The following is an 11725-nucleotide window of genomic DNA, read 5'->3' on the forward strand; positions in this document are numbered from 1 at the left end:
TAAAGCTCTGGTATCGTTTGCTTAATGCAGAGAGCTTGATCTCTGCTTTCTGGATCCCATTATGACTGAGGTGGATGCAAAGAGCTCTCTTGTGCTGGACGTATGGAATGGTTATGGGAGGTTATTTGTCAGAGCAATTGCAAGCTGAATTGAGCCAATGTCCTATCAGGGGTCTGTCATCAATTTCAGGTTTTCTTTATGGAATCCCGCTGGCTGGCTGATGATCCTTCTTCAGCTGTGATGAGCTAATCTTCCCCTGACATTGCAGTCACAGTTCTGGACAGGTCTGCAGAGCAGTGCCTTGCCTTTGGTTGCTGCTGACACAGTCATGTATATCCAGATCATTCTCCTGCCTCGCTTTATCATTCTGGATGGAATTAAGGCTGATGAGTCCTGGAATACCCCTACTGGCTTTACTTTGCCATTTGCAGCATAACCATTGGCAGTACAGGGTATGTTTATTTGCAACAATAATTGGGTGATATGTGTCTGTCTTGTATGCCCTTGGTTTGCTGTGTACTGGGGGTGCTACAGTGGCACTGGACTTGCAGCTTTCCCGCTGTGTGCCTGGAGGCCCCGAGTTTCGCTGCGTGCTGCTGTGCCATGTTTGGCAGCGAGGCTGTGCCGCAGCTCCGAAGGCACGCAGGGTCCATCACCTGCACCACGTGCTGCCCGTGCTCACACACACTCAGCACCCCTGCCTTCCACAGCACAGCTTTGGGAACAGTCTAAACAGTCTTCAGCTTGGCTTCTTGGGGTTGGTGATCGTTTGGCTGGGTTTTTTTCCCCCCTTGTAAAATCAAGTTTTATGAAATCTTTGTGTGAGGGATTCTCACTGTTGACCTAATTTATCCCTGCCTTTGACCCCTGTCTTTGTTACCTTGCTGCTCTGTCCAGCAGTCATGTGCTGCCTTCAGAGCACTCTGTCCAGGTGCACATTTCTGCAGGAGTGGGAGTAGGATTTCCATGGCATCTCTGAGCTCCTGTGTCTTTCCAGAAGCATCCTTTGTGTTTGACTCTGTCCCTTCCTCTGTGTCCTTCTCTCATCTGAGCTGTCTTCTATCCCACATATTTCAGTCCTTTATACTCAGTCTGAAAGTTCCTGCCATAATCAGTGAGCTGAGGAAAAGTGATTTCCTTAAAATATGAGGAATCATGGTGAAATTTTTTACAGCGTAACTAAACAAAATTGGGCTTTATCTTTTAATTTGTATCATGGCTTCTTAAAATTAAACAGCAGGTTTTCTGAAACTCTAGAACAGTCTGAAGTAAGTCCTAGACTCCTTTTGCTTTCCAGTTGCTGCCTTAAGTAGTTTTAAGCATTATTTTAGAATGTAACGGAATTCCAGTTTAAAAATAGGTCTGGCAGTAGACCAGATGTGGGCTGAAACTTTTCAGCTTTTTCAGAGGTCATGAGATGCTGCACTGCCCTGATGAACTTCATTATGCCAGATGAATATAAAATAGTTCTATAAAGGGAGATTTGCAAAGGCATAACGAAAAGGCACCTATTTTTAAAGTGCATGTTGGAATCATAATCTTATATTTTAAATTTTTTTCTCTTGTGTTAAGATTGCAGATTAGATGTGTACATTTTTGTAATAATAATTCTGTGATCCAATCTTGCAATAGATGTGAATTATCTGCAACATTACAGATCAAGTCAGATTCCTCATTGAGTCATATTGTGCACCCATTAAGAGCCTTTGCAGAGCAATATTTTAGCTTCTGTTAGGCATTTACAGTTGGAAAGGGGATTAATGGGTATTTAGGGTGTTGATGAATGAAGGCCTAAATTTTAATTGTTGGAACCAGCAAGTTTAGGAGTTGATGAGTTTTTCAGGACAAGTTATTTCAGTTGTTTCACATGCAAACAAGAGCATTCATTTCACACTGTATCAGCAGTTCTGCAGGCATCCCCTCATGTATAATGTCACTTGTCAGTAAAAGCAGAGCTGATTAGCTTTATAATTTACAGTTAACCAGATCTGCCAGGAAAATGGTCTTATTGTCCAGCTTGTCTTTTTGTCCTGAAGCTGTGGCTGGGGGTGGAACAGTGTGCACCTTGGGGAGGTCAGCAAGGGTGGAAGGCACTAATGCATTCTGAGCTGCAAAGCTCACGCTTGACGTCCATGATTAAAGTTTTTTCTGTCATCCAGCAGCCGTTGAGCCTGAATTGTCTCTTAAGAAGTCAAAAGGTGTAATCAAGCTAATGAACAAACTCAATCATTAGTACTTTGGGAAGGAAGTGTGCTAACACTGCTGGTGCCCCAGCTGCAGGGTGTGTGTTGCTGGGGCAGGAGGAGCTGCTGGAGGTGCAGCAGGGCACAGCCGCCTCCCCTTCACAGGGCTCAGCTCATCCCACCATGTCCACACTCCACTCTGCCATGGGGGAAGTGCCACATTCTGGTAGGTGATAGGAAGGGCTGCTTGTTTCCTCTGAAGGGTTTTTTAAGTGAGGATTAAACAAAAGCTAAACCTTCCTTGGATGAACATCTGTCCTAGCAAACTAATCTGCATTTCTCTTTACCCATTCCTCCCAGCTCTTTTCACTCAGATTTCTCTGACATGGATAAAATATTTTCCAGGGATCCTTTTTTACGTTTCAGTATCTGAAGTTAGTGGGAAAGCTTTTCTCCTACTGGTCAATTAGAAGACAGCTGTTAGTCATTTAAATGCAGTAAAACCTTTCAGACAGTGCACACCTTGGCTTTGGAGCCCGAGCCTTTGTCATGTGTGTCCTGGAGACTGGCACCAGTGTCTCATATACACACACATAACAGCCTAACCTGTTCTTCCAAACATTTTCTCTTCGTTTAGTTTATAATGAAGTGTCTTATAATTCTTTATTCTGATGAGAGCAAAGCCACAGCAAAGAAGAAAAAAAGTGGCTTTTTCACACTCATGCTTCTTGCGTGGAAAGCATCTAGTGATTTTGGTTTTCCCTGTAAAAAAGGTAAATCAAAACCAGGTTATTATTTTTAAAATAAGTTAACCTGGAACTGTAACTATCACATAAGAAACCTGCTTTTTTTTCCAAATCCATGGAAATTCACTGGCTCAAGCAAGGGGTGACAGAAACTCTCCTAAGAAAGTGACTTCCCTCTGTCAAGAAGACCCATCCTGTGCTTAAACAGACACTTGCAATTGATCCTTGTCCTCAATCATTTTAGCAGCCCTGTTGTCTTGATTTACACCCCCAGTGGTAAATTAAGTTACTAATTTAAAGCTTTCATGAATAGAGTATCATCCTTTTAAAGGGAGTACTTCAAGACTTTTTGTTATGTGATGTTAATTTTGAATACTCAACAGATGAAGAGTCCAAATATATTTTAGTATGAGCATCCATAATAATTATACATCAATATAATTTAGTCCTTCTTTGTTACTTGTTTTTAAGTCAATAAATATATTTGCTTTCTATGTTGTGTATCTGTAGAAGTGTGGAAGAAATTGGTGCCCTTATGGTAGATACACAGCAGACTTCAGCGTTACCATAACTCATTAAAATCAGATAAAAGTAGAGTTGCAAAACAATTTCTGTCTTTTGCCAACAAGATTGTGAAAAAGGGAAATTCCACTCCTCCAATATGAGTTTTTCAGAGCTGTGGAGAGAACAGAGTGGACATTCCTGACCTGTTTGTGCTGGCTCTGCTGAGGCAGATAAGCAGAATATACAGAATTCACATGACCGTGTATCATATTGTGGGGACAGTAAGTAATATTAGCTTTTTGAATGATGAAAGTTCTTCAGCTTTAGCAAAAAGTGTGTAAAGCCACTCTGGTTTATTTTGATGATCTGAAATTTTCCAGCCTGTCTTTCCTTCCTGTGGTTGGGACCTGCAAATAAAGTACAGTTTACTCACTGCTAGGTATGGCCTATGTTCCTTACCTGTGTACTTTGGAAGGGAAGTAGGTCAGGTGCAGGCAGTGGATTCAGAGGGACTCAAGACAGGGCCGTTTGAGTGTTTCATGCTCTGAACTCTCCAGGGTGAGCCCATCACTTTCTGCGAAGAAGCGTTCGTGTCCCACCGCTCATCTGTGATGAGGCAGTTCCTGCAGAACGCCATCCAGCTCCAGCTCTTCAAGCAGGTACTGCCTCTAATGATGCATGGGAAGCAGATTCTGTAACAATTCAGCTGGGGTCTGGGTACTGTTTCTATATCCCTTGATCCTGTAATGCAGCACCTCAATTCCTGCTTGCTGCCTTCTTTCAGACTCGGGTGCTGAGGCTTTCTGGATATTGAGAGGTGGATGGGTTTTCCCACTAATGGTCTCTGAGCTCAAGGGTTTTTCTTACCTGAGCAAACCTAGACACAAGATATGTCCTGTAAACTTTGTCCAGGAAGTACATTACTGTTGAACATAGAACTACTGCTTTAGGGCAGCTAAAAACCATGTATGTATAGCCAAGCATGAATACTGGTTTTTAGCAAAGGCACACACCTTTGTGCAGTGGTCAATATCGTGCCAGTTTGGTTGGTATTTTCATTCTGAGTTCCTACCCAATGCAAACAATGAGGTTATTCCAGCTAATGAAGGATAAAGTCTTTCTGAAAAGATGAAGAATGGGATGGTTGATGTGTTTCTGTCTTTTGATGCTGATGCAGTTCATTGATGGGCGTCTGGATCTGCTGAACTCTGGGGAGGGCTTCAGCGATGTGTTTGAAGAGGAGATAAATATGGGAGAATATGCAGGTAATAAATATTTTAATGTAATTTCAGGCACTTTCGTTGGCTTACCATTTGTGGGTTATCATGATGTAATTGCTCATTGCTGCTAGGTAAATAACAGTGGCTTAGTGATCCTGGTGGCTTGAAATGCCTTAAATTTTTGTTCTTTCCTCTGTCAAGATCTTTGAATAATGTATTGTAGTCTGAGTAATGTCTGTTCAGTCTTTAAAATACTAAGTGTTACCACTTTAATAAAGTACAACTAAGAGTTCTTGCATTGGAGGAAAAATCTTGGCTTTACCCAGAACCACCTCAGACTTCTTTTAGTGAACTTAAAAACATCTGTGTTCTCCAATGTCTGAGACAACACAGAGAAAAAAGGAAAGTGTAAATCCCTCATCAATGTTATATTTTCTCCTGAAAGAAAAGGCTAGCTGTCCTGTTCTGTCCACGCTCCAGAAACATTAAGTGTCAACACTTCACATTTTGAGCTTGTTTTCTGTTCAGCAGAGGGTTACAGTTTGTTTGTTTGTGTGTTTGGTTCTCTGTAGGTAGCGACAAACTGTACCACCAGTGGCTGTCCACAGTGAGGGTAAGCACATGAGATCCTGCCAGACACCCTGAACTGGGCTTGGCCCCTTGAAGGTTTTCATGTAGTGACAGTGACAGTAAATCTGTTTACATCTAATTGCATATAATCAAATTTGATCTCTGGAAATGTAATTTTGCACTGAAAGTAAGAAATACAACATTAAGCCAGGGTTTAATTCCTTGGGTTCTGTCCTTCTCCTGTGTTTCTCAGCAAGGTGCCGTACAGCAATAGTCTGTGGGGTGTGGCAGGGGTGTGAAACATCAACCAAATGAACAGATCATTGCAGCTGATGTATCACTTTGATTATATTCATCACATGAAATTCAGCTGTTCTAGAACTAATGTTTGTGACTGGAGTTAGATTTAATTTCCCCTCAGTTTATTTCTTTATCAACTACTTGTATCTTAAAAAGGCACCATGTGTGTGATAAACAGGACTGTGGGATGAGGGAAAGGAAAAGAGCAAAATAAAAACAGATCTTCCCTCTTGAGACTGAATGTACAAGCTCTGCTGAGGCACAGTCTCTGTCTCAGACATTGAGTGCTGCTCAGGATACTTGTGTTTTAAACTTGGTTAGGATTTTAGTAGAGTATAACAGGACACCCCTGAGGTGAGTGGAAGCACAGGAGTTTGTGAGACTTGTAAGGCAGGGGCTCTTGGGAGGCACATGTGTTGTCCCTTGGACAAGTGCTGTATTAAACAGAACTGGGCAAAAACAGAGCGACATTCAGAGGGGCTTTCCTTGGGTCTTTTTCTTTAAATCTGACCTTTCCATACGCAGCTCTGCCAATAAAGATAGTTAATGCTCTGTTATTTTAAGTTAAGAATGGTGGATTTTAGGTTGCTGTTTGCTTTATAGAGCTTTGATAACATTTCTTCCCTTGTTACTATAATTACAGAAAGGAAGTGGAGCCATTTTAAACACAGTAAAGACCAAGGCTAACCCCGCCATGAAGACTGTCTATAAGTTTGTAAGTATTGAGTACTGGCTTACTACTGAGATAAGAGTCTAATTACAATTCTGTTTTAACCTTTCAAATGAGACTCAAGATTTACATCCATTTTTATTGGACTCACAAAATTACTCAACATATACATTCATTCAAATTTCAAATTTAAATGAAAAAGTCATTTTGAATTTAAACTCAATTGAAATGCAAAGGATAATGGGAACTTGTGAGTTCTTTTGAAAGTACAGATGATAAATTCCATTTATTACACAGAACTCTTTCTGGGAAATAGTGCCTGTGTGCTCTGCTAGGCAGCTCTACCATCTCATCATTGCTCTGTTGGAAATCATTGTTACCTCAGCTTTCCCTGCTTGCAGCTTCATCGAAATAAGGGAATCCTCTCATTTTCCAAATTGTTTCCATCTTTTCTAAATGTCAATTAATTTTCCCTGGAGATTTCTTATACCTGCTTATTTAGAGCCCAACTTACTGAGTTATTCTTTAAATGGAAGTGTTTTCAGTGCTGTTAACAAACAGCTGGTGTGTTGCTGTGCTATCGTGTGTGGCTGCCAGCTCCACTCTGCCAGATCAAACAGCACAGAAACAAGTGAGGATTTCTTATATGCTCAGTTCTGGGAAATAATGCTACAAACAGCATTGAGATAACCATTCAAACTTTGGTTTTTTCCTGCCTTCCTCCAGGCTGAGAAAGAGGAGTAGGATGAGATTGGCTTTACTAAATGGAGCTGGCATCCAGAGCACTGCAAGGAGAGTTTGCAGGCTTGCTGCCAGTGTGGAAGAGAAGATATTTATAGCAAAGATAAATACTTACTGGGGAACACTGAGGCTGTGGAATGCAAAAAGATGAAAGATGTCTGTAGCTTCAAAACAGGGAAAACAAAATTTTTACAACAAAGGTGGGGTGGTGTTTTTTGTTTGTTTGGGGTCCTTTTAGCTTTCTGTTTGTTTTAATGTGTTTTCAGTATCCTGTTACATCTTTTTATTGCCATTTTTATTAACTGAAAACAAACTCAGTCATTGCTGGAAATAGAAGGGAATTTTAACTTAAATTAATTTTTCATGCAGGCAAAAGATCATGCAAAAATGGGAATAAAAGAAGTGAAAAACCGCTTGAAGCAAAAGGTACTTGAAGTTCTTATTCAAAATGTATAAGCACCACGTCTGAAATCCTTAGCCACTGAAAGCATGATGTGATCAATAGGAAGCTGTTTGATACAGTGTTGTTAGCACACTTCAAAATGCATTACCAGCTGTCCTGGATTTTTCACACTTATAAATATTCACAGACAAAAAAAAAAATTGTCTTCAAATACATTAAAGCTCTGACTTAAACCCACAAAAGCCAGAAAATTGAGAGTTCTGCACTCAAAGGTCCTGTTCCTGTTCCTGTCCTTCGTGCTGGGGCACTTTGTGAGGGGACTGCATCCACATGCAGTGGACTGGGAGCACTTCCCTGCAGTTCTGGCAGGGAACCTTTTGCAAATGGCAAATCGTTGTTATTTTTGCAGTAATCAGTCAGGAAAAATAGCATCATGTTTGTCTGCCATTGGGAAGGGGATTTCTGCATTTCTTGAATGTCTGCTGCAAAGTTCACACAGGAAAGAATTTATTAGAGTTGGTGTCCATTGCCAATTGGAATTACTGCAGGAACAAATACCCAAACTGTTTGTTGTTTCCCAGATCTGTGTGTGTGTTTGTAAACAGCGCAATTCCCAACTGCTGCGCTGTGTTTGAGGATGTGTTATCCAATCCCAGCTGCTCCTTTTAAACCAGAGGTGCAGTCACACTGGCACACACCTCATGAGTAGATGGGTTATTGCAGATATTCCCTTTATTCTGTGCATCAGAGCTCTCAGAGTCATGGAGAAAGCCAGGCAGCTGACCTGCTGAGGGAACTGAAGTTCTTATTCAGAAATTTGTATTCAATTTGTTGCATAGGAGTTAGGGTGGGTTTTTTTTAACCTGTGCTCCCTCTGTAAATTTCTTCTCTAAATTTCTAGACCATCTTCTAAAATAAGGGCTATAAATGTTGATGGGCAGACAGAAATGCACCTGAACCTGCCACCAGCCTGTTCCTCCAAAGGGGTTTCTGTGCAGCCAGGCTGCGAAGTGAGGAATTGCCCGTGTATATTCCAGCTGCTGGTCCCTCTCTGAACAGTCCAGACATTGTGCAGAATCTCAGGGAAGATAAAGTTGCTTCAGATGCTTTTATGTTATTTTATTAGTCTGCATTATATATGACCACTGTAGGTACAATTTGAAAACAATAGAAACATGAAGCAGTTTTCTTGTACATGGATTTCTTTATGTCCTTACACGTGTTTCACTTCTGGCCATAACCTTCCTAAATAATAAAATCCTTGGCCTTCTGTGTGTTTCTAAAGCAGCTGGAGCTGTGTAACATGACCAGATTTTTTTCCTGCATTTTAAATGCTAATAGAATTGTGTGCTGTTGTGTGACATTTGTATACAAGTCTGAGAAAAGCCTCATTCAGTCATTGCTTTGTTTTATTATTATTATTGTTGTCTTCCTGGTCTGTCAAGCAGCAAGCATCTCTTTAAAAAACACACATAACGTTTACAAGTAAATGGCCCAATTCTGTTTCACATTCCTTATGTGGTGTATCTGTAAGTGAGATGCTTGAACATGATTGTTCAACATAGGCTTTCACAAGAGGTAGCTGTGAGTAGGTGACACACACTGCTCTACCTCTCCTTCCTTAATTATTCTGTCCTTTTCTATCCCATCCTCTTCTCCATGTGAATGCAGGTAGGAAAGTAACTAAAATTAGGGATTGCTCTGTTAAAAGTGATAAAAATAGCAAACGTTGTTTTGGTCACCTTCATTTTTAATCTAAATGTCTGTGCTGCTCCATTATGGGTCTGTTATGCACAGGTCTATTAATGCATCCTCCCCAGTTTTTATGTAAGACCATTGTATTTATCCTGTGTTTCCTCACTAGCATGTGTAAGTGTTAACTGTCTGACATTCTGGTATCATTAAATACTTATCTTTTGCCAAATTTGGGATGCTAATCTTTCATCTTCTAAGAGTAACCTAAGGTTATTTTTAAACTGAACTTACTATCCACTGCATTTTAAAATACTATTTTCTATTATTAATATAGCAAGTATGCAGGTCCCTGGTAAGGAAAAGTCAAATATAAACATCCCTTTTCCAGTTTTTGCTGCCAAATCTGAGCAGCTTCAGTACAAGGTAGAATTTAAAAATGCAATAAAGCTGGAGGTTCTGCTTCCTCCAACTCTGCATAGCAATGGTGACCTCTTAAATATAATCAAGAGCCCATTTTGCCCTTGGTCTGCTCCAGTCTTGGGTTTGAATTGCAAATGAGAAATGCAGGATTGACCTGTTGAGAGGTCACTGTGGTGTGTGTAAGGTCCTTCTTTAATATGATAGTGGAGATTGAATGGTGCTCCATTTCCATCCCTTGTTCATTTGTGGTGCAGTATTTCAAAGAAACAGAAATAGTTTTCAGAGGATTCTTATGAGTGAGAGCAAATAATTGTTAATAGATACAGCCTGGTAGCTTTATTTTAGTTTTGATACAGTTCTCTTTTTTTTTTTTTTTTCCTTTCTCTTTTTTCTTTTTCATTTCCCCTTTTTTTTTTTTTTCCTTTTTGCAAAGGCTGCCTCTTTCCATCTCACAAACCAACCCGTGGTGGTCAAGTCCCTCTGTTAGTGGCTCATTTGAAGCTTAACTGCATAGAATTAGGAAGAAGGAGGAATATGAATGGTACCATCCTCAACTTTCAGTCAGGAGAATGGAACTTACTGAAAGCTCTGGCTAAGACAATTTATATAAATGCTTGGGTACTTGGCATTAATATATTCAACATAATTTTAGTTACTAGAGCCCTGTGTGGCCTGGTATTCTAGAAACAACTAATTTAGAGCTTTATAACACAACCTGCACAACGTTCAAGACATTCAGAATGTGTTTTGCTCCTCCCTAGCCAGTGTTTGCAGTCCATTACAGAATTTAAGATCAGATTTCACTGTTTTTTTAACTCAAATGTGTTTTCATTGAAGATAGAAAACAAACTTTTGTGAAGCAGATTTTTGCTTTAATGAGTGAAGCTATATTGATTATTTGTTTGCCTTTTGGGGATGTTGAAAAAATAGAGAGGAATCAAACCATTTAATGCTCATATTTTATTCAGCAATTTTTTTTTAAATATATTGTGGTTTCGTTGGAAGTCTGTGGACCAAACATGGTGGAAGTAGGCTTTAGGAACATGGTAACTTTTATATGCAATTATATAATCAGAGAAGTAGAGGCAATCTATAGCAATAAAAGCCCAAGGATTTGCAGTGATCATTACACATCTGAGTGGATTTTGCTTAATGGCTTAATCTCTCTACCTTGTATCTCCTCCCATTACTCTCATGTCCAAACTTTTGTGTCCTTTTTCTGGTTTTTTTGGGATTTGCCTGGGGAGGTGCTTTGCTTTCCATTGCCTCCCAGCTGTGTGCTGCCTTGCTTGGAGCCACAGCCCCGGCTCTGCAGGGCCGGGAGCAGCCCCTGCTCAGCGCAGGTTGGGTGGCCCTGGGGGTGCTGGGGCTTTGGCAGCTCCAGGCACTTCCAGCATGCCTTCACCCCACAGAAATGTGTAAATAGGGTTTGTGTTTAGTGCCTTTGCAGGCAGTGGTGCTGCCGTGGGCTGTGTGATCCCAAGCTGAGCGGGTTCCTAGGGGCTTGCTGCTGACCGGAGCTGGAGCAGGAGTTTGACAGACACTCTGGTTTCTTATCAATGCCTTGTTTGGGGCTCTTTGTTACTAATTCGGAGGACTTTGTTGTACCTTTTCAAGACAAGGTGGCATTGTGCAGCTGAAGGGCGGGGGAAAGAAAAAGTTTTTCTCTCTAGTTTGACCTTAACAAGTTGTTAATTCCCCATGATCCTTATGCCCGTATTGGGGAACCACTGCTCTACCAGCTGGATCTAAAGAGGGGTCTCATCTTCTCTGTGGAGCAGACAAAGCTCCTTAGAAAGTCCATCCAGCTTTTTGTTTCATTTGACCTAAACACATTAGGTCAGTGTGTGTCCAAAGGAACCATTTCTAATTGGCCATCAGCTTACACGGCTCATTATTGTACCTGAGCGAGCCAGGGGCTCGCGGGGCCATGTCAGAGGTCAGGGAATCAAAGCCCTGCCGGTGGCAGCAGCCACCCTCAGGTCAGCCTTGCAGAGCTCCAGCCTCTGCAGCCTTCTCTCCATATTTACCCAGCATTATTTCCTTGGCATTGTTGCGGAGATGTAAGGTTTGGGGCCCACTGTGTTACAGACTGTTTCTCAACTCACTTTCAAACTCTTTGCTCCTTCTCTGATTCCTGGTGTCTGCAGGAATGTGTCCTTTGTCTTTTTCAGAACCTGTATTACACACTCTGTGCCTGCACTTGCCAAGTCCTCTCACCTGGGCTGGTGGGTCACTTCACTTCTGGAGATGAGAACTAATGTCAAAGCAAA

At 41.1% G+C, this 11725-nt stretch overlaps 1 protein-coding gene across 5 annotated transcripts in view; it reads left to right on the forward strand.

Moving 5' to 3' along the window:
* DENND1A (DENN domain containing 1A) overlaps positions 1-11725 on the forward strand; it is a 153587-nt gene that overhangs the window by 114524 nt on the left and 27338 nt on the right. For all 5 annotated transcript variants that reach the window (XM_005529246.3, XM_088065948.1, XM_014257980.2 and 2 more), the window contains exons 14-18: positions 3991-4092; positions 4611-4698; positions 5226-5266; positions 6167-6238; positions 7304-7360. In XM_005529246.3, coding sequence (XP_005529303.2) covers positions 3991-4092; positions 4611-4698; positions 5226-5266; positions 6167-6238; positions 7304-7360 — 360 coding nt within the window. The remainder of the gene's footprint in view (positions 1-3990; positions 4093-4610; positions 4699-5225; positions 5267-6166; positions 6239-7303; positions 7361-11725) is intronic.

The sequence above is a fragment of the Pseudopodoces humilis genome, chromosome 22 (genome assembly GCF_049639895.1).
Source record: "Pseudopodoces humilis isolate 2021_Gansu_Grassland_sample_001 chromosome 22, ASM4963989v1, whole genome shotgun sequence".
Classification (NCBI taxonomy): Eukaryota; Metazoa; Chordata; class Aves; order Passeriformes; family Paridae; genus Pseudopodoces; species Pseudopodoces humilis.